At 34.5% G+C, this 24,612-nt stretch overlaps 1 protein-coding gene across 9 annotated transcripts in view; it reads right to left on the reverse strand.

The window, feature by feature from the left end:
- The window catches only part of ADGRL3 (adhesion G protein-coupled receptor L3), a 761,705-nt gene that overhangs the window by 319,666 nt on the left and 417,427 nt on the right, over positions 1-24,612 (reverse strand). For all 9 annotated transcript variants that reach the window (XM_079770921.1, XM_079770928.1, XM_079770927.1 and 6 more), the window contains one exon: positions 6,115-6,224. In XM_079770921.1, coding sequence (XP_079627047.1) covers positions 6,115-6,224 — 110 coding nt within the window. The remainder of the gene's footprint in view (positions 1-6,114; positions 6,225-24,612) is intronic.

The following is a 24,612-nucleotide window of genomic DNA, read 5'->3' on the forward strand; positions in this document are numbered from 1 at the left end:
ATAAAGCAGGGGTCCAACTATTATTTGTTGACTGAAATAAATGACATGGCCAGGGTCTACCATTTGAGGAGACATTTGAGGAGATTAGCTCCTCCTTATCTATTGCTATCTATGGGGAGAAATGGGGCTGGAGGTAAATAAACTAACACAAAAAGCTAATTTAGTAAGAAAGTAAAAGACGAAATGGCCAAACTTCATGGCAAGCTTGGGTGTGATTCATGCAATTATCAGTACCATCAGGTCAGGTCCAAAGGGGATGCAGATCAGGAAGTGTAAGTGATCACAGAGCCTAAGAAACACAGTGGGATGAGTAAGGATTCAGTAAATTGGATGTTATCACTGAGCTTTCAAAAGAGCAACCCCTTAAGAGAGATCATATTTAAGCACTATCCTTCCTGGTTTCTAAAGTGATAATAGCAACTTTTATGAATATATAATATTTTGGGCATACAGACAATGCTTAAATTAATACTAAGTAATCACTGATACATTTGTAAAAGCTATATGAACTACTATGAAGTAGGGAGAAACTATTTGACAGAGAAAGAGCGAAACTGATGGGAGAGAAAAGGGAGAAAAAAAATATCGTTCCTCTTGTTAAAAATATTCTAGGTAGCTGGCACTCTTCTTATAGAAGGAGAAATGCTTGAAGCTAAAACTTGGTATAGTATATGGAGGCATGTAGAAGACTATGAAAAACAAATTGGTTACTAGTAGTGAGGGATATAATCACAATCACCAAGCAATTTGGAGAAAATAAAAAATATATAATCTATATTTTTATCACAGATCTCCCTTTTGAATTAATAAGGTCTTGTTTGTAGAAAAGAATTTCTTATATTTATCATTTTAGCAATGCATATATTACTTCTGGCCCAATTTAACTAAATTTCTTTTTTCTTTCAATCATTCAATATATGCGTATTTAATGTTTTCTATATGTCAGAAACTGAAAAAGGTATTGTGGTATATTGGGAATCAGAATACATCTTGACATTTCTGTGATCTTTTAAAAATTAAACATATGGGTTCATTTCAGCACAATGAGTTTTAAAATATGTAATTATTTGTAGAATAGGAACCAAAGTATGCATACATTAAAATATGCACTCATTAGAATATTATTTGCAAAAATGTAGTTATTTATAATTAAATAGTTAAAATGTTTGTTTTAAATGCTAAAAGTGTAATGCATTTTTCTTATAGTTAGAAACTAAACTAAAATATTATATAATTATTTGTAAATATTAATTTTCTAATACTTATTTTACATGTCTTCAGATGGTTAATGTAATGCCTTTAGAAAGTCTATAAGTTCTACAACATAATATCGGTTTAATCAAACACTCATTTCTAATATGCGCTCAAAATTGTATGCTTCCTCCCTCCATTTCTGCAGAAAATCCACCATGACAGAAGGTTATTAGAATAAGTAATATGTGCTTTGTATTTCTGAAAGGAAGAAACAAAGAACTGAAGAGAAAGGCTAGATTGTGAGAAAAGATAAGCACTTTTTGAGTTTAATGTGCGTGAAATTGTATGCCTTGGAAGAAAGACAAATTGTCAGCAGGATACAAAGTGAAGATTCCTTGCTCAGAAATACCCTAAGTAGGTGGTTAGTTGTTTTATTGTTTTCTCCCTAACACAATTCATCCCTGTAAACTGGCTAAATGAAGGAAGCTCTACTTGAAGATGCCACAATTTCAATCCCCAATCACCCCAGAAGGCATGGGGAGGAGGGTGAGAAGGAAGATAGAGCAAAAATGTGACATTGGTAAATGCTGAGGTTTAACCTCTGGAATATCTGGGTCATCTCCTGGGGAGAAAATACCGCTAAGGAGAAAAGTCAAACCTCAAAGAAAACGCAAAGGCTATAAAAGTCACACTGGAACTAAGGTGTGACAGGAACAGAGAAAAATATTGATTTGTCTGTCACAAATTTGGTCACAAACAGGGTATCTGTGAACACAAACAAGACAGTACAGACAAGAGGAAAAACTAAGGACAGAAGAGAATAACTACAGTGATTCCAAAAAATTGAGTACAAAACACTCCCAGCAGGTTGCCTCACAAAATTGTTTACAATCACTAATTTTTCTTAGTTTCTTTTCTATCAGTATCTTTTTAAAAAAGTCATACTGATAACTTAGTAAGTTATATAAAGTCAAATCACTGAGGTGTATACCTGGAACTAATATCATATTGTATTGTCAACTGTAATTGAAAAATAAAAAATGATTTCAATAAAAACAAAAGTCATACCGTTTGTTTGATTCAGTCTAAGCTTCTAAAACTGCCATTGTTAAATTATGAACCTACTTACTGAAAAAAATCTGTGCAAAAATTATTGCAGGCTTACCTTCAGCATTTTTGACATTTTCTTGGGTAATACAAAGAAGTTGTTGAATTTTTACCTCTTATATGCTTCCGCATCATTAATATTTATATGTTTTCCTACATATTTTAGTTTTTTCTGCATTCTATATTTCAAAGTTTTCTTTATTTTCCATGAAAAACTATTCCCTTAAAAATTAGTATTGCCATGGAAATGCACACAAAGAGTATGTATAAAGGAAGAAAATAACAATATATTTCCACATTCCAATATTAAAAAATATTCACAAATACTAAATATATCACTAAATACATGAAGTTTATTGTCTACAATTCAAAATGAAACTTGGAATTAGTGAATTGTTTAAGAAATAGAACTTAATATTATTTGTTTGTTTATTCAGTTGTTCAAATAGAACATGTTCAAACATTAATAAATCTTAAGACTGAAGTTTTTCTTCCAATAATATGATAGGGATTTTAAAATATTTTTATTGATTTTTAGAGAGAGGAAGGGGAAAACAGAGAGAAACATTGATATGAGAGTGAAACATCAATCAGCTACCTACTGCACGCCCTCTACAGGGGATTGAGCCTGAAATCTGGGCATGTGCCCTGAGCGGGAATCAAACCAGCAATCTCAGTACACAGGACTATGTTTAACCAACTGAGGAACATTGGCAAGGGCTACAATAGGGGTATTTTAACAAGTATATTAAGTACAAGAATTTTTTCTTATGATACAGGTAACTTAAACAATTTCTTAATTTGCTACTTTGGTAAGAGCCTTATTCTAAACAGTGGGTAGCATTTTTATGGCACAAACTATTTTAAATCATAAAGCTTCATTAGGTGTTTGTGCAAAACAGAAGTTTGCAGTGATTCATCTGCTTTAAGAAAGACATACAAACCTCTTAAAAGTAAATAGCGTAAGAACTGGGCCTGGGTTTTTAAATCATTTGCTTTCACCATGTGCCATTACTTTACTGATGAAAATTATGAATTAAATATTGAATGAGATTTAATAATTCATGAAAATATAAAGAAAAAATCTATGAGGAAAACTATAGCTGGGTCCTTAAGAACAATTATTAATGACAAATCAAATCTTGGCTCTGCCATTTTCTAGCTATTCTACATTTTCCAAGAGATATCCACTTATCCAATGGAGCCTCGGTTTCCTCTCTGGTAAAATGGTGATATTCCTATGTAACACAGTGAGGATATTGTGAGAATAAAATAAAATAATGTATGTAAACATTTAACCCATGTTGTAAATCACATGTAGTAAGTGTCAAATGGTAGCTATTATAAATAAGTGAATCAGTTCAGCACTGGAAAACCTATCTGTTTTACGCCAGTGGCAAGAAAAAGAGCATAGTGTTGATCAAAATCATAATTTACTACAGATCAGGTTCGGTCTATAAGTGGAGATCCAGAAAATTTTAATAGCTTACCTACACTAATGGACCTAGGCCATTCGTTCTGTAATAAGACCATATTCTAAACCCAGGCTTCCTGATTTCTGGTAATGTTTCTGCTAAATCAACCTACCTTTTATTTTATTTTTTTTTTAATATTTTTTATTGATTTTTTACAGAGAGAAAGGGAGAGGGATAGAGAGTTAGAAACATCGATCAGCTGCCTCCTGCACACCCCCAAATGGGGACATGCTCGCAACCAAGGCACATGCCCCTGACTGGAATCGAACCTGGGACCCTTCAGTCCGCAGGCCAATGCTCTATCCACTGAGCCAAACCAGCTAGGGCTAAATCAACCTACCTTTTAAATGAGTCCCTGTAGTTTTTTGAATAGTTTATACTTTATTTTGGATCATTTTTTTAAAAAAAAACAAGTTAAATTTACTAAAGAAATTACCCATTATACTTTTAACTAAAACATATACAAAAGATAATTTAAATAAATGCAATCATGCTATACCATGTAAGTTAAACTGGTGTATAAACTAGCCAAGTGTTGCACCTAAGTTTAAAATTCTTACTTAATAAAAAAATCAGATAAATACTTTAATATAATAGGAATACTCTTCTAAAACAATCAATAAATATTCAATCTACCAGAAACCTACAAAATAAAATATTCAGCTATCAAATTGTCCATATCTGGTAGTTTATAAGAGCAAAAAGTGATCTATGATAAATAGTAATATTTTATGCAAGTATGAGCAAGTTCTTAATTCTATTAAAATAACTTAAGTAGATACTTTTCCAGAATAAGCTTGGCAGAGGATTTTGGAGTAGTTATCTACAAAGAAATTCAGAAGAAACAGAGATAATTGAAGAGACAGCTGTAAAATTCTTTAACTTTTAAAAATTATGAAAAAGATCTATAATCTGACATTCCTACTTCAGCTCGATGTCATATATAATTGTAAATTTCCAAAGACTGTCTTTAAAAATGAGGTGCAACTATACCTTTGTGTATATTTTTATAAAATGCCTTGGAAACAGCTATTCTACATTTTTCACAAAGATCACATCGTGCAATCCAAATATAATTGCCACAGTTCTAAAACGGACTTCAAATATTATTTCTTTAAATGATACTAATGAAGAACAAATGGTCAGTATGAGCCTCATATTTTCATAGAAGGATCCCTGAGAACAATGTAAGAAGCATAACCTCAACTGAGATTTCAATCAAACCTACACATTTATGCATTTTTTATAACAAGGACATTAGCTTTATAAAACATCACTACACTTTCTCTAATCAAATGTAGTATAAATAAGCAAAAATAAAACTTTCTCTTGATTGCTTTCATTATTATTTTAAAATTTCAGTCTATTTCTTGCTGGTCGAATTGCTCACTTATGGCTCATGAGCAATGTGCTGCTTCTTAAATGAGCAGAAATGAGGCAAGCCTACAGCTATCTCTTGGCAGAGGCATCTTGCTGATCCCCAGATACTTGGCTTCTTCTTAGATGTCAAAGGAAGTTGAAACTTAGGTTTTGTTTATGATCTCAGGTGTGTTATACCTCTGGGATAAGCTGAATATCTAATAGGAGAATACAGGATTTCCGGCGTGAGGTTCACTAGTGAAGCTATGAATAATGAAGCAGATAGCTCAAAAATATGTTTATTTGAGATGGGGATAATTCCCTTGAGTAAAAAAGTCAGAAAATGTATCATTTTCAACTGTTTGATTCTTCATTTATTCCCGAAGAAAAAAATAAGTTGGTATACACCATATCTGACATAAAGGTTGCAAAGACCTACGTCGTGGGACTGAAAAAGGTACATTCTGAAGAGTGCTTTAGTTCAAGTAATCCGAATATTTTCTTTTTAGTATGCTCCCACTTGATAAATATATTTTTATTCCTGAAATACTGACAACATGGGAAGCTTAGCTATAATTGCTTCCATCAAATTCAAATTTATCCATTTCTATACCACTATATAGATGGTGATAACATTATTAATTTTCACTACCTTTTACTTGGACCTGAAGGAATGCAGTATGGCATACCACTTTTCAACTTTCATCTAAATGTTTCATATTCTTACATTCAGAGTTTTAGAATAGATATCAATGTACAGAAGTGTATAGTCAAAATTAAAAGCTGCAGGACATGTAAGCAACATCTAATTCTTCCAATGGTGGAAAGGGTTTATGGTCCTAAAAAATTAAAATTACCCATGTTTTCCACACAATTTATGTAATTGTTTTTATGTTTTCATACTGAATATTTTGTCAATGCATGCAAAACAAAACTTACTTAATTTTCTCTTTATAAAAAATGATAGGAATATACATACTGTAAGGGACACATTCATACTGCACTTCAAGGTACTTATAGGTTCCCGGACAGGGGTCTGGAAAAACATCAGGACCTGCCACGACTGCACACTGGGTTCTGTTATTGCACCTGAAGTCAAAAGAAAAGAAAAGAAAAGAAGACATAAATGCTTATGCAAAGTTACATCCTTATTAAAATCAATACTAATTTTATTTTGATTCCTGTTACACATATTTAAATGAAGATTTTACCAACTTAGGATTTTAGACTTATCAAGGAAATTTTGTCATATACTTTAAAATAAACTAGACATAAAATCAATTAAATCAGTTTTCTCATATTAACTCATTTAATATTTGATTGAACACAGTATGATATTATATTGAGTTAGAAGTTAAATACCACTTAAGCAAAATCCACTGGTCCATAGGATATTGCCAATGTGAAGATAGGTAAGGATAATTATTTAGTAGGAAAGACTTACTCCCATTACAAAATCAAATTAAGAAAATATAACCACAGAGTTCCGTTACCTATAGAGTAAGTTTACTGATTATCATGACAATAATTTTAAAGGCAATGAAAATATGGTGTTGAAAAGCTTTGGGCCAAATCTAAAAAAAGTAAAAAGTTAATATTTAAATATATCTAAAAATTTTATTTATGAAAATGAATATAATAACTGCATAAGTAAAACCATTTTTAAGAATTAATTCTCCACAACCTCTCCAACACTTGTTATTACTTGTTTTGTGGATAATAGCCATTCTAACAGAAGTGAGGTTGTATCTCTTTGTAGTTTTGATTTGTATTTCCCTAATAGCCAGTGAAGTGGAGAAAAAGAAACCCTTATTCACCACCGGTGAAAATTTAAACTGTTATAGCCACTATGGAAAACAGTATGGAGGTTCCTCAAAAAATTAAGAATAAAGTCACCATATGATCCAGAAATCCTTCTTCTGAAAAATTTGATGGCATTTATTTGGAAAGACACATGCACCCCTATGTTCATTGCGGCATTATTTACAGTGGCCAAAACCTGGAAACAACCAACGTGCCCTTCCATAGATGACTGGATAAAGAGGTGGTACATATACTACACAGTGGAATACTACTCAGCCGTAAGAAAGGATGAAACACTGCCATTTGCAACAACATGGATGGACCTTGAGAATATCATGCTAAGTGGAATAAGTCAGACAGAAAAATCAAGAACCATATTATTTTACTCGTATGTGGGAAATAAAACTGAAAGCAAAAAATTAAAAAACAAAAGAAAGACACAGACAACAGTAAGGTGGTTACCAGAGGGAAGGGATAGGGAGGAAGAAAAAAGGGTAAAGGCGGTTAAATATATGGAGAGAGACTTGACTTTGGGTGTAAACACATAATGCAATCTATAGATGATATATTATAGAATTGAACACTTGAAACCTATATAATTTTATTAACTAAGTTCAGCCCAATAAATTTAATAAAAATGGGGGGGGGGCATGATTCTCATTTTCTTGTGTTGAGCTTTATCTTACAGACCATTGTTCACTAATGCTAATACCCTATAGTTTAAATGACTTTATATCTTCACAGAGAATTATCAAATATTACTAGGGAAACAAATACAAACTAACATCTTTATGGCATTAGGGCTAAACAGATTCAAGTGAACCTGATTTAATCATGGGTAAATACAGGTCATGAAGTTGATTCCTATTCTGAAAAAGATACCCTTTTCACAGTGGTAAATATTACTAATAAACTTTCTATTTCAATAATTTATTAATTAGTAGACATTTCTGAGGGAAAATAATGATTCTTCCTACCCAAAATATTGGCACTAAGAGTACAGGATGAGACACTCTAGTTATCCTCTACATTATTGTTTATTCATCTCAGAAATATTATACCTTAGAGCTATATTTTTCTGTTACTTTCTTAAAGAGATATTTCATCTCTGAAATAACCTATACTCTGATTCCTTGCTAGCACACTGCTAGAGTAGGGAGCATTTAAGGAAGAACTCATTTTGATTTAGAGTAAAATGCTTTGTATTTACTTGAGTCTACTTTTATCAGGTTTAATGAGGATTTTATTTAGTCTCTAAATTAAAATTGATTCTTTAGAGAATGACTTAAGCTTAAAATATATTTTGTGTTATCAGTAAAAGATTAATAAAAGCCAATATTCCATACTTATCAGGCAATTTTGCATACAGTTAATCTGAGAGTCAACATGTTCTAAGTTCTCTTGTGTAGATTTAATGTCTGAGATTGATTATCAGACAATCATCTAATAACATGAATGTACAGGTGGCTGTATTCACACATGCACCGCAAAGTGGTAGCTTGACATTTTGGTGTATTCAAACTTTTGAAAAATTAGCAGCACATCCTATTACATAGAAAACACATTTTAAGAAGCTGTGTCAAGTTAAAAGACATGATTTTTGCAGTTAAAGCAACATAATTTCATATCACACCTTAAAAAAAAACCCTCAAAAATCAGGATTTTCCACAATAAGTAGCTATATAAACTCATTTATTTCTATAATTGTTATAGAAAATTAGCTATTATCAGGAATACATTTGAAGCAGAAATAACCAAAAATAAAAAACTGTACACAATAAAATTTGATGATATGTAAATATTCTGTAAATATAATATTTTCATTGCTGATCTCCAGGTTTTGGCCTATTGTTGTTTTACTTCCTCTTATCAACATTTTTATTTTCTAATTACTACAGATAAAATAATAAAACTCATTTAGAAGTTGTGTCCATTCTTGTAATTTTCAGAAATATTTAATTAGAAATCTTTTATTATTTAAATAATCAATATTTAATATCAATAGATCAGATTAATATTCATTGATGAGCAGGGCATAAAGGTTAACATTTATAATTATGGAAGTGTTTATTTCACAGAAAGCTGTCTTGAATCAAGAATTTCAAATGATTATATTTGTATACACTGGATTAAAAAATCCACTATACACATCCATCCAATTATCTAAACATGTGCATCGATTAATTTACATATTACTAAAGTTTTTAAAATACTAATGATTTATGTATATGCAAGAAAAGTGAAACAAGCAACTATTTGTTATAAATGATACACTGTTGTGAGTCCCAAATATCTTAATGTTAAGCAAAAGACTTCTAATTGATGAGATGGTGTATGGGAAGAGGTATATAAGCCAAAACACACTATACCAATCTATAATAATAAAAGGGTAATATGCTAATTAGACTGGATGTCTTCCTGACATCATTCTGGAAGTCCTTCCTGACCAAGTTGGGCCGGAGAGAAGCCAGCCTGGGTCCCGGGTGCCTACGGGCGGCTAGTGGAGGGAAGCAGCCCGGGACCCGAGTACAGGAGGGAAGCCAGTGCTGGCAGCCAGGGGGAAGGAAAGCTGCCAGCACTGGCTTGCACAAATTTTCATGCATCAGGCCTCTAGTCACATAGAGCAGTCACTGTCATCATTGTTTTAAAGAGAAAAAAAATGCTTTACAACCTTCATTTTCCACAAAAACATAAAACTCTATTACTATTTCTATATCAAATGCTTTAGATTCTGAAAAACTAAAGAAAAAAGGTAGACAATCTCTGAAATATTATTTCTGTATGATACATTATTTATTATTTAAAGACTAGCTACATTTTTTAAAACAGGAGTATAAAGGTCTGTTCTTCTTTTATGGTTTCAGTTATTGTGAGTCAAAATAAAATCATTTTTAATAATACATTAAAGATCAGTGAACAATTTACACCAGTAAGAGTACTTTTACAGTGAGAATAAAATTGTCAAAAGTAAATTCATTCAAAAATAATATAGATGATAAAAGAAAAAAAACACCCATGTTCTCATGTCCTTTAAACTCGTTTCATTAATTACTTTTTTAAAAAATTTAAATTCTTTATTGTTACTAGTAAAAGTGTTACATATGTCTCCTTTTTCCCTCATTGACCTCTCCCCACCCTCTCCCACCCCCCAACACATGCCCTCACCCCCTACCTGTCTGTGTCCATTGGTTGTTTATATGCATGCATACAAGTCCTTTGGTTGATCTCTTACCCCCTCCCAACCTCCTCTGTCTTCCCTCTGAGGTTTGTCAGTATGTTTGATGCTTCTACCAGTATGTCTCTATATCTACTTTTGTTCATCAGTTTATGTTGTTCATTATATTTCACAAATGAGTGAGATCATGTGATATTTATCTTTCTCCAACTGGCTTATTTCGCTTAGCATAATGCTCTCCAGGTCCATCCATCATGCTGTTGAAAATAGTAAGAGTTCTTTTTTTTTTCTTTTTTTACAGCAGGGTAGTATTCCATTGTGTAGTTGTACCATCGTTTTTTAATCCACTCATCTGAGTAAGGGCACTTAGGCAGTTTCCAAATCTTAGCTATTGTAAATTGTGCTGGTATGAACATAGGGGTGCAGATGTTCTTTTTGATTGGTGTTTCTGATTTCTTGGGTGATTTATTCTCAGAAGTGGGATTACTGGGTCAAATGGGAGTTCCATTTTCAGTTTTTTGAGGAAACTCCATACTGTTCTCCACAGTGGCTGCACCAGTCTGCATTCCCACCAGCAGTGTAAGAGGGTTCCTTTCTCTCCACATCCTCACCAGCACTTTTCATTTGTTGATTTGTTGATGATAGCCAATTCTGACAGGTAAAAAGCTCCTGCACTGCAAAATAAACCATCAACAAAACAACAAGAAAGCCCACTGCATGGGAGAACATATTTGTTAATGTTACATCCGATAAGGGTTTAATCTCCAACATTTATAGGGAACTCATACAACTTAACAAAAGGAAGATAAACAATCCAATCAAAAAATGGGCAAAGGATCTAAATAGACACTTCTCAAAAGTGGACATACAGAAGGCCAAGAGACATGAAAAATGCTCAAAGTCACTAATCATCTGAGAGATGCAAATCATGGCTTACTTTTAATATAAATATAAAGGTGATTATCAATGTCCCTGATATAAAAAATATTTTACCAACCCACAATATAGGATGAGAAAAGACTGCAATAATAAGATCAAATGCATGCTAATCTAATAATAGTAACAGGATAAAAAAATCTCATAATCTTCTTTATTTTATTTTTATCCTAGGGTATATTTATTGATATTGAGAGAGAGGAATGGAGAGAGGTGTGGGCAGGTTTGGTTCCATATGGAGGATCTGGGGAGAATGACGTTTCCTTGTTTAGTTCCAGCTTCTAGAGGCTGCCTCCTCATTCCTTGGCTTGTGGCCCCACATCACGTCACCTCTTCTAACTCTGATTGTGATGTGACATCACCGCCTTTCTTCTTTGACCTTCTTGTCTGCCTCTTAAAAGGACCCTCATGATTATACGGAAGTGCCACTTCCAAAGCCAAGATAACCTTCCCATCTCCAGAGCCTTAACTTCATCACATATGCGAAGTTCCTTTAGCCATATTCAGTAACATTCCCAGCTTATAGGGATTAGGGTGCTGATATTATTGGGTGGGGGCATTATTCCATCTTCTACAAGTACTTGAGCAAAAAGACATATTGAAAGTGTGTCTCCTGAATTGGTCACCTTGGAAAAGTCTTACAGAGTAAAATGCATGTCATTGCATTGAGACATGGCTAAGGGGTTTAATGCCTTCATAACATACAGTTTTATTTGTTAAAAAGATGCACAGACCACCGTTTACATATTTAACTTACAGTATATTACAAATAAATGTTTCAAATAAAATTTGGCTAAAAGGCATTATATATTTGTCTTATTTGATCATAATATAATTCTCAGTTCTATAGTTCTTAATTTACAATTTTATCAACTTAAGGGCTTATTCCTGGAATTTCTCAAATTAACTTGATAATATTCCGAAAAATACAGATATATGTTTGAAAATGTGGCAATACTGCAAAGAAATCCAATTTCCAAATATTGCACATAATCTCTGGGTAATATTTTGTAAAACAAATTATCATAATCATCAGTCAACATACAAAGAATATTCATGGATCCCGTTCCAAAAATAAAATGATTAGCTAAGGCAGACCCATGAGTACAACTCAGAGAAGCAGGCATCCAAAATAAATAGAAATATGCTTTTAAAATTAACATGTTCACAAACATTGCTTGATAAAGCATTTCTCTGTCAGTAATTTCCAAGCTGTATTCTTCTAGTCATAGTTGCATGCCATAACAAAGGCTTTCTAGAAGTATGAAAAACCTCTCCTTTAAAGATAACTGAAATTGCAACTGTATTAGTTTATTACCACCTACTTGTGGCAGCATTTCAGAGCTAAACATTCTTTACTTGCATGTATGGTTAACCAAATAAATCAGACTGTGTGTATCCATTATCTGAAAGTGTAGCAAACAGAGGTATTGCTTGTTTTCATCTAAGTAAAAAGGAACAATATTTTATATGCATATATTCTATATGTACATATTCTTCTTAAGTGAAGATAACATCCACTTCACTGAGAGTTAGCCAGGATATTAATATATGGATCTATTTTCCAGGACTACTTGTTTATTTATTTAAATAAGAGACAGACTTATACTTCCTGAGAATGCTGCAAGGGAGTCTCTCTTCTCTGAGCTACAAAAATGTCCTAATCTGCATGACAGCACGGAGATGAAGAATGTCAAAATGAGTCGTTTAGTGGTGTGTTGTTTTTTTCTTGTTAATATGTGGTATTTACAAATCAAGTTATTTATGTATGAGAAAAATAAAAAGAAATAGAATCAAACCATGAGAAAGAGAATTGGAAAGAAAAAGGAATTTTACTAATGTTGGCTACTGAATTAAGTTAACATCAAAGTCCATAAAGGAAACAACATAGGAGATGAGGAAAAATGCCTCTAGCTTCCTCATATTTGCTTTTAATAAAATTCTAAGTGAAAGCAAACTGATAAATATCTGTGTGTGCACATACAGGTGCCCACATGCACACACAAGTATACACAGACTTCAAGAGCAGGAATACACAGCAAAGAGAAATAAACATCTGTGCCTAACTCTGTCCTTATACACAGATTTTGGAAGAAGCACATATTACATAAAAATAATTTTAGTTGTCTTCATGCTTTGTAAGTATGTGTAACGGACAAGGTGCTCATAAGAAACTGAAAGAAAGTCCACAGGAGCCATTGACTGAGACCAACCACCCTGCTAGTCCCTCTCCTCTTAGATGCTTCTCTCACTTCTGGGGCTGGCTCTGCTGAATTAAGTCCATTCATGACTTCCAACAGAGACTCATCTCAAGCATGCATCCTGTCTGCCTTGATTTATGGCATCACCAGAAAGCAATAAATACAGGAGAAACTGCAAAGATTTCTATTTGTTTCAGAACGATTTGGCTGCCAAAAACAGCAAATGCAATTAAAGTGGCTGAAAATAAGGGTTCTATTATCTCACAATTAAAATTTGGAAGACGGGTTGATTCACGTTGGTAAATCCAGTAAGTTAACGAGGTCATGGCGATGATTTTGAGTCTATGAAATTCTCTTGAACTCTGTCACATGGTCCTAAGATGGCCACTGTATATGCAGGTGTTACACAAAGAAGATAAAGTCCAGAAAATGTATAAAGTCCCTATCTTGAGTCTGATTTTCAGAGTAGGGATATTCTACACATGAAACACTCAGCAGAACATAAGACACTTACACAACATTGGCCAAAATGAGCCAAATGACTATGCTTCTGCCTAAAGCAATCACACAAAGGGAGTAACCTCCACGCAACTGGTTTCACCAGGGAAGTTTCATCATCTCAGGGACAGAAAGGCATCCAGGTTCCTCTCAAGCACCCGGCCCCTCCCCTCACAGTGAACAAATCAGGGTCTGCAAGTGAGCAGGAGGAAGGGGTGCAACTAGGGGGCGGGTCTATGGTAGGCAAACAACAATATTTGAGACATACCATTCCCTCAAGTTTGCTTCTCTAGCTAAAAGCACCTCATATTTAATATATTGGAAAGTTTGACCGCATGGTTACCAAAAAATGACATATAAAGACGTCTTTTTTTTCAAATTTAAAATACAATATTTTACTTTGAACGTTTATGGCATAAGCATTTTAATGTATAGAATCTGGTTAAAGACATTAAAATGCATTCCTTCTATGTGATGCTAGACAACCATTAAAAGGAAGGAGTAACTCTTTATCAACCTGGAGAAAAAAACCTTCATAAAAATTTAAAATTAAAACATTAAAAATAGTTATTTGGCTATATGGATGCATGCATATAGAGAATAGCCATGAAAGATCTGTAGCAATAGCGATCATCAGTGAAATGTGAGGTAATTGTAATTTTCCAGTTCCTTAATACTTTTTCTCCCTTTAAAACAAAGTGAACATTTATTATGTCATGATCTTTCCAAAGCACATTTAAAATTTAAATAGAACGAGTATTTTTTCAGGACTATCCACATTAATTACTCCATTTCTCTCATAACCTTTTAACTTTTACATAATAACATCTGTACAATGCAATTTTCATATAAATTATTTTTCTGTAAATTTCCCCAAAAGATTATACTATATTTACTGCACATCTCTCTGCCTCTACAACATTACATTATTTTCAGTATTGGCATGAGATACAGCCCCTTTCTAAAGATAATGCACAGGTTAACCTAGGAAGTCGGGCACAATGGGAACCTAGCTTGCCACATATCCATAAAGCTGGTCCATATAATTCACAACTGCTTAACTTCTGCTTCAGTTGCAATGGGCATTAAGATGATGTGTTAGTTGATCCATCTTAAAATGACTCAGATAACAACTTATGCCATCTTATAATGAGGACAGACATTGTATTTAGGGAGTGTTTCACATTTATCTTTTCAAAGTTGTGGTCCTTATTCCCTATCTTACAGAAGTATATTGAAGTGGAACTATAATAGTTAACCCAACACAATGAATTATCCAGGACATAATTTATGCATGATTGAAAAACCCACCTACAAGTTAAGAAAGAGAAAAGGGAACAAAAAATTTGGTATCACCTCCTGCTTTCTAAAAATACTAAGAGACAGGTAAATACAATGTACTTATTTTATTGTTTGCCATTTTCAATGGCTGGCATTTGGTGTTCCTTCCTGCATTTAGGATGGATAGATAGATAGATAGACAGACAGATTAAATACGTATAGATATTTAATAAATATTCTATACAAATTGAAGTTTAAGTGAAATAATTTTTATTACTGAACCCACACAATAGAAAAATATTTTATTAATTTTCTTTATGATTATGAAGTCACACATATGAAACAATATAACATATATAGCAGAATGGTGCCGAATGCACCACTTTAGAAAAATCTGTAATGACATACATGCAATCTTTACTTTACCATATGTCTCAAACTTGAGAGATAATCAGTCAATCAATATAATATTATTCAACAGTTATTACATAGTTCTTTTCTTTAAAATTTGTTTCCTTTAGAAAAACAAAATTTCATAAATAGTTCTGATAACAATAAAAGCCAAATACCTACTATGTACCTACTATGCACTAGACTCTTCACTATTCATATATAGTATTATAATACTTCATTAGGAGAATGGTCAGATATAAGGCAATGGTTTCCAATCTTTTCAAGACTAGAATCTCCATTTTTAAGATAAACTTAATTTTACTTTAGAGTAGTAGTGGTAGTTTTTATTGGAAAATTATATGATGAAAAGTGATAATTTTACCCTTATTATTTTAAGTGGATTTCTGTTATATTATTCACAATGGATTTTACATGTATTTGGAAAACATGCAAAATCTTCAAAGACATTTTTCAGGTTACTGACAATGCGTGAAATATGAAATAGTTAAAGATACTGAAGCAATCCACAGACAAGAGGTTAGAGACCATCAGAGATATAGAGAGTTCTAGTATTAAACTGAGAAGCCTGCCTTTGAACCCATTAAATTGTGAGAAACAAGATAAGACATGTAACTTCTCAGGATCTCAATTTCTAATTATCTGTAATTATAATCTGTGATTAATTTGTAGTTTTAAAGCAATAATATGTTAGTATAAGACAATACCACATATAAGCCAGGAGAGTGTAAGTAAGTACTCAATAAACATTGCCACTGAATTTTAAATGTCATAATTACTACTAAAAATAGTGTGAAATAAATTATTAAAAAGTTAAAAATAAAATGTTTCTTTAAAAAACTCGTCTTTTTTAAGTCTTTAATTTGGAATTCCAAATAAAGTAAATCAAGTTTAGCCTGGCTGAGGCGGCTCAGTGATTGAGCGTTGACCTATGAACCAGATGAGGGTTTGATTCCCAGTCAGGGCACATGCCCAGTTTCCAGTTTGATCCCCAGTAAGGGGCTGCAGGAGGCAGCCTATCAGTGATTCTCTCTCATGATTAATGTTTCCATCTCTCTCTCCCTTTCCCTTCCTTTCTGAAATCACTAAAAACATATTTAAAAAAAAATAAAACAAGTTTAAACAACCAAGTCAAACAATCTACCTCTAAACTGCATTGTTTCACTTTTAATTGATCAGGTTCAAGGCAGGAATGTAACTGAGCAGAAAGAAGCCACTTAGCACTCTCCATCTCACTCTCTTCCTTCACACTGTGCTGCCATCAACTACAGTGATTAATAAATGGTGATCTTTATATCACTATGCCGTTTGATTTTATTCATGAACAGCTTAATTAATGCACTCTTAATCAACAGAGACAAACATAGAAAACCATTTCTTTGGGGAGAATTGTGCTGCACCATGTCCATCTCCAAAAACAAATAATATTTCTGTCTTTATAGAAAACCTCCCTGAAGACAGATAATGATTAAGAAACATCTATTGATTTTTTTTGTAGCTAAAGGAATGGAATTGATATGGTTATAATAATAGAAAGTAAGATTAAAATTATACACATACCTTAAGAAAAAGATTCTGAATCAAAAGACTATTTTCAAAACTATAACTATGCAAGCCAACCATTTATGCTTCTAAGTTTACTCATGTGTAAAACAAGTATAACAGGCTTCACCTCCCTACATCAAAGGTAACCTGAAGTGGGGAACACTGAGGGAATTATACATATTTTATAATTACAAGGTTTAATAACTTCAGTAGAGGTCTCATTGAAGCAAACATACATAGGCATGTAAAGCCTCCAACATTTATAAAATATATAATTCCATCAAGGTGTGAAATTTTAGATATCAGCATCTATAGTATCATATTTGGCATTTGATGAGGTGTTCAATAGTAGTCATTCAACAATGCTCCCTGAATCTCTCCTACCTTCCTCCCAACATCCAATCAGCCCCATGACCTGTGTGTGCTCACTGCCACGCCCCCTCCATTTCTAGTTTTCCCAACCAACTTCATTACTGCTGCTTTACTTCAGCTTTTCTCATAATCCTCACTTGATTTTCATGACCTTTCATTTCCTCCAGGGTAAAAGTTAAACATGACATATCAAGCTCTTCATAAGTAGCCTCTACTTTCTGATTAAATTAAGTCTCTGCTGGGTCTAGAATGGGAATAACAAAATATAAATATCTGAAAGTGACTCTGTAAGCTGTAACTTCTTTCCCTTCTTTTTATAGACAAGCATGAAGAAATTTCTATAAGTGATTTCCCCAAGGTTGCACTAACAATGAGGATCCTGGGAAAAGAACTAAATTCTCGCTGTTCCTGAATAATGGTATTTCTTCCTCTGTTCTCTTTGCAGTAATTGAAAAATAAAAATGAGATTATTCAATGTTATGGGACATTATTAATCCTTGTAATCTTTCGTACCACAAGACCTATTTTTTTAGAAGAGTGAACAATGATTTGTTCATTTAATTGACATGTATTGGAAGTCTACCATGGGCCCTGTGCTAAAGGCAAAGAGAAATTAGATAGATTAGACAAGGCACATGCTCTAAAGAACTTGAAATCTATTAGAGGAGTCAGACACATGAACAGATTATCAACATATAATGAATCAAGTGCAAATGATACATGCATGTATGCAGAAGTAATATGAAAGTACATGTAAGTAAAGGTCAATGTTATAAGCTGAATTGTGTCTCTCCAAAGATATGCCTAAGTGCTAAACGCAGTACCTCAGAATGTGACCTTATATGGAATTACACTTGTTGCAAATGTAATTAGATAAAATGAGGTCAAACTGCAGTAGGCTGGGCCCTTAGTCCAACATGATGGGTGTCCTTATAAGAAGAGGGAAATTTGAACACAGAGACACACCAGTAGAACATCATATTCTGATGGAGGCAGAGATTAGAGTGATGCAGCTGCAAGCCAGGGAGGACCAAGGAGAGAGGGCTACCACAGGAGGCAGGAAGAGGCACTGAAGGATTCATTCAGAGTCGCAGAGGCTGCGCATCCCTGCTGAGATCTTAGCATTTCAGGCTTTCAGGACTTTGAAAGAATAAATTTGTTGTTCTAAACTACCTAGTGTGTGGAACTTTGTTAAGGTCTTCCTAGGAAACAAACACAGGCACCTAGCCTGGACAAAATAGGGATGCCAGAACAGGCCTCCTGGACTAGGTGACACTGGGATTGAGTGTACGAGATAGATGAGTACAAGTCACCTTGGTGAAATGAATGAGAAAATAGAACAAACATGTCAGTAAAAAAAAAAAAAAATAGAGAAAGAGAATTCCAACAGATCTAGAAGCTATTGGGTGCTTTTGGAGTAGAAGGCACAGGCTAACAAGAGAGCAGGTAGGAGAAGAGAGGCTCTAATACACAGATCTTGCATAGCATGGTGATAAATGATCGTGGCTAACTAACATATATTGATCGCGTCCTCTGTGTCCCCACTGTGCAAAGTGCTTTATGTACATTATCTTGTCTCATCATCACAGTGACCCTAGTGGGGCTGTGTACATGTCTAAGGGAGAAAACCAAGGCTTTGAGTAGTTATGTGATTTATGTAAAGGTTATCACACTAGTTATTAAATGAGTCTGGGCTTGATCAATCAGGCTAAGTGGAACCATGGAATGTGTTATAAGCAAGGAAGCAAAAAGCTCTCATTGCTTTTGATATAGGTTAATGTGTCATTTCTATAGAAAATAACTCTGTGGAGTACAGGCCTCCAGGCATAGGGATCTCATAACAGAGAGAGAGAAAATGGGTGAGCTCAATAAATATTTAAGATGATAAAATTGTCAGGTTCTTAATAATAAGTTAGAATGTCAGGAATTAAAAGAAAGGCAGACTCTAGTTTGAAAATTAAGTGGCTGGGGGTGCAATCCACAAAGACAGAGAATAAAAGGGGGTGCAGAAGTTTCACTGGACCTAATTGGGAAAACGGCAAAGAAAGAACTGGTTGTGTGTCCATGTGCACACAGTAGGGGCTCTTAGTGGCTGCTGGTAATTGTCCAGCAGTCTTCAACATACACAGCTCCTCTGCTATCCTGTGCTGTGCTTTCTGGTGGCTTAGTAGCAGAAAGCAGCATTCTGGTAAACACACTCCTGTGTTTTGTTCTCCAATGTTTATTGTTTCCCCCAATAAGATTAAGATATAAACCTAATTCTCAGATGTCAAAATAAATAACTTCGATTCTTTCTTTGATTTTAATATTCAGGGTGTCCCAAAAAATGTATACACACTTTAACATCTGATGGCTCAATTATTGTTTCTTTCTTTTCAAATTTAACCCATTGGAATTAATCAATCAAAGTGTGTATATATATTTTTGGGACACCCTGTATAGTCTGAAACATTTAGCCATTTCCTATATAATACAGATTTATATAATCAGATTTTTGTTGTTAGTTTGGTTTTTTCCAAAGAAAGAGACATTTTCACAATTAGAAAACTCAAATTACACAGAAGAGCAAATAAAATGGGTTAGTCAATCGGTTAGCTACAGAATTAAAAAGACAACCTTGGTTCTGGGCTCTTACTGTTATATGGGAATTTTGCACCATATTTTAAAGATTTGAGTCTCCAGAGAGAAAAATACTTATATGAATAAAACTGTCATACTTTCAGATATTGATTTGAGCTACCATCAGTTGGCAATCTATTTTCAAACATATGCCATTATTTACCTAAGGCGTACATCTAAGTTTGAATGTGCTGAGATGATAGTCCCTAAAGGAGGGCACGAAGGTGGCTGTTTCCTTCCACAGCATTCCCTGAGGTCTAATTATAGAGGGATAGTTGCATCAGCTTGAAGGAAAGCCGCTCTCATGGCTTTTCAGCTGGAAGCAAGTTACATTAAAATGATGGAAAGGAAAGGAAAGTCCAGAATGGACAAGAGCAAAGGGAAAAAGCACACATGCATTCCACTGGTTACCATATTTCAAGCATTTTAATGCATTTGATAAGTGAACACTTTTTAGAAATAAAAAGTATCTTAACAGTAGACATTTGGCAAGTGAATACAAACTGAAGGATGTTTGCTGCTTTTACAAGGGGCAAAGGATACTGAGAGACTGCTATGAATATAACACGCCTACTTAGAAAGGCAATGGACGATTACAAAGAAGGAAAATAGCAGGGGATAGAAATTAAGTTTTTGCAATGGCTAGCTGAATCTAAAATGCTTAAACAGACATGAAGAAGTAGTTCACTAGCAAGCATGATGGCATATGCTGAGTGTGGAAGTAGATAAAGCTAGGAAATTCGTTGTTTCAGATCTCTAAATCTAACATGGGCTTTCTTTCCATCAGTGGAGACCCACACTAGGAATGCAGCATACAACTACTACACCTCAACTTGACAAAATTTACAAATGGTGAGGCAAAAATAGAATTGTACACCTATATAATTTTTTAATCAATGTAAACCTAATTAATTCAATATATATTTTATCCCAGCCAGCCTGACTCAGGGGTTGAGCATCAACCTGTGAACCAGAAAGTCAAGGTTCGATTCCCAGTCAGGGCACATGCCCAGGTTGCAGGCTCAATCACCAGTAGGGGGAGAGCAGGAGGCAGCCGATCAATGATTCTCTCTCATCATTGATGTTTCTCTTTCTCTCCTTCTCCTTTCCTCTCTGAATTCAATAAAAATATTTTAAAATAAAAATATATATTTTAAATTTTTATTGACTTGCATTTTACCTAGGAACCAAATAACTCATTTATATAGTCATTCATAACATTGGTTTTTAAGTTTAGATTCCAAAATTAAGGAGTGTGAATTCCAATACATAAACTTCAAAGACTGCTTGAGTTCAGTGCATGCAGCAATGAAAAGTGCTTAACAGAATAAATTTTTTGCAAGTTTCAACCAATTTATGTACTATCTTTATTGTTAGTTTGCTGTGTTTTTATTTTCACTCAGCAATGGTCACATGTAAGTTTAATCTCATATGGAAAAAACAACTAATGATTCATAGTAAACTTTTTAAAAGTAATTTTTAAATTATAGTTGACATACTATATTATACTAGTTTCAGGTGTACAACCCCATGATTAAACATTTATATAGCTTACAAATTGATCACTACGTTAAATCTGGTGTCCATCTGATACCATATATAATTGTTATAATATTATTGACAATATTCCCTATACTGTCAATAGTCATCCCCATGACTATTTTCTAACTACCAATTTGTACTTCTTAGTCCCTTCATTTTCATCCATCCTTCAAGTCTCCTGTCATCCAGCAACCGTCAACATGATCTCTATATCTGTGAGCCTTTTTCTGTTCTTATTTATTTTGTTTTTTAGGTTACACATAGAAGTGAAATCATATGGCATTTGTTCCTTTAAAGACAACAAAAAGAGAACATGGAAGAACATTTGTAAACTTTCTATCACTGTCTGTGGAATAATGAAAAGTATGCCTCCCCAAAACAATGAATGCCCCTTTAGCAATGAAGTGGACACTTAATGCTTCATTTTAAGACTTGAGGCCCGTTGCACGAAGATTCGTGAAAGAATAGGCCTTCCTTCCCCTGGCTTCACTCACAGCTGCCCGGGAGCCTGCAAGTCCCTGCTCCCAGGCCACCCAGGAAACGCCAAGTCCTCGCTCCCAGCCAGAGCACCACTCCTGTAGCTCCCTCCGCTCCCCCACCCCCCATAGCAGGCATCCTGCCCCGCCAGGCCGCTCCGCACCTGCATATGCAAATTAACCCACCATCGTTGTCAGGCTAATTTGCATACTCACTCATGATTGGCCATGGGCGTAGTGGAGGTATGGTCAATTTACATGTTTGTCTATTATTAGGTAAGATAAAAAACAAACAAACATGTGATTAAGAAAATGCATCAAAAGCCACTGGAGAAAACCAAGCAGATGGGACTAAGTAAATTGCCAATCTTGATTTCAACATTCACACACTAGCAGGTATTTTTCTTTTCTACCAGTGAGTAAAGTATATTTCAAATGTATTTAGAATCTCAGCAATCCAAAGAAAATACATGTTTTAACTAAAAAATCTAAAGCTATAATGACATTATATTGTTTAAATTAAATTAAATTCAGCTATATACTTAAGAGTTCCATAAGAAGGAAACTAAAATAAAAATTATTTAGGAACTTAACCCACACAGAGCTCTAATTTGCCATTTTATAGCATAATATAGTGACCAGTATATAGAAATCACTGATTAAAAACTTTTCTGGATGAATCTGTCAATCTACAGAAAAAATGAAGGCCTTGGTTGCTACTAACCATAACCTCAATTTTGGGGCAATTGTTGGTCCTAAAACAAATTTCAAATACAATTTTCTGCTTAGCAATAAAGTCAGATTCATTACAAAAATTTTCAATACCAGGGATATAAAAAACAAGAAGATTTACTGGAAGTTTCAAATTTCTTAAAATAACTAATTACTGGGATCTAAATAATATGAGAAATCAAAATTTTACCAAAAAGTTTTTTCCCATAGAATACTTTTACAATGTATATTACCAAAGACAAAAGTTACTTTTTTTTTTTTTTTTTTTTTTTTTAGCTCAAGAGATCTCCAAGATATCTTAACTAATACAAAGATTGATTCCTGGAGGATATCCTAAGTATATGAACTTAGTGCATATTTAAAAGTTTCTTTGGAACAACTTTTCAGGATAATTGAAGATAGTTCACATCTATTTGCCCATCTAGCACATGATCAGTGACTGGTTCAGGGATAGGACTGCAATGCATGTCAATAATATCCAAACTTGAAATTTTTGCTGGAAAGAAAAAAGATTGTCGGTAACCTAAAACTGAGAGTGAAAGGTCAAGCGCTTAAGCTTTGTGCTGTGGGATCACCATGCTAACACCTTACAATGTGGCCCAGAACAAAGGACAAGGGATTTGGAGACAGATTTCTGATTGAGTCACTTGAGAACCTGAATGAGGAGAGACCTAACATCAATTAAAGCTGCTTTGTTTTGTTTTGTTTCAGTTAAAAGAGTAATTTATTTTTCTGTAAGTCACTTAAATTAAGCTTGAGCTCCTTGCCATTGAGAGTCCTCAAAACATTTGAGTTTCCTTCAGGCCTGACTACATCATGTCTTGTGCATACAACTCATGCGCTGATTTATATTATCGGTGATTCTACCCCTGAATTTAGAAAAATATTATTTACTTTTATATCATTAATACTTACTTTTTATACTTATAGCAAATGTTCAGTAACTGATTAATATATTAATCATTCTATTTATAGGCAATATATGAAAAATCCTCTTACATAACGATGAGGGGAATTATAATTATGACAGAAATATAAATATAATAGGGTCAGGGAAGCATAAAGGGAGGCAATATGAGAAGACCTTATATATTCTGTATTCAAACATTTTTCTAAAATCATGTTAAAAATACACCATAACATGGTCATGATGTAGGTAAGGTATATATGTATATATGTATGTATTTCTTTGAGAGGTCAGTATATGTTTTTTTAAAAAATCAGATAGTAAAGCACTAGCGGGTTTAGCTCAATGGATGGAGCATTGGCCTAGGGACTAAAGGGTCCTGGGTTCATTCCATGTCAAGGGGACTTACCTGGGTTGCAGGCCCTGGTAGGGATGCAGGCAGGAGACAACCAATGGATGTGTCTCTCTCACAGGGATGTTTCTCTCTCTCTGTCTTTCCCCCTCCCTTCCTCTCTCTCTAAAATCAATGGAAACATATCCTCAGGTGAGGATTAACAACAACAACAATCTTACCTTATAATAGAGAAACATGCAAATTGACCGCACCTCCGCTATGCCCACAATTGGGCTGGCAGGAGGCTGGGGGCGGGACTCCGGGTGGCATATCCGCCGTTGAGAAGTTCAAGATGGCGGTGCCAAGTGGCCGGGCCCATGCCGCCGCTCCCGGGGGTGCCTGGGGCGATCGGCCACCTAGGCGGGCGTGGCCGGGCCCCTCCCGCTCCTCCCGGGGGTCCCGGGGTTGATCGTCCACCTGGGAGGGCGTGGCCCTGCCCCTCCCGCCCCTCCCGGGGGTCCCGGGGGGCGATCGGCCACCCGGGGGGGCGTGTCCGGGCCCCTCCTGCCCCTCCCGCCTCTCCCGGGGGTCCCGGGGTTGATCGTCCACCTGGGAGGGCATGGTCCTGCCCCTCCCGCCGCTCCC

This window comes from Cnephaeus nilssonii (assembly GCF_951640355.1).
Source record: "Cnephaeus nilssonii genome assembly, chromosome: 1".
In the NCBI taxonomy this organism is placed as follows: Eukaryota; Metazoa; Chordata; class Mammalia; order Chiroptera; family Vespertilionidae; genus Cnephaeus; species Cnephaeus nilssonii.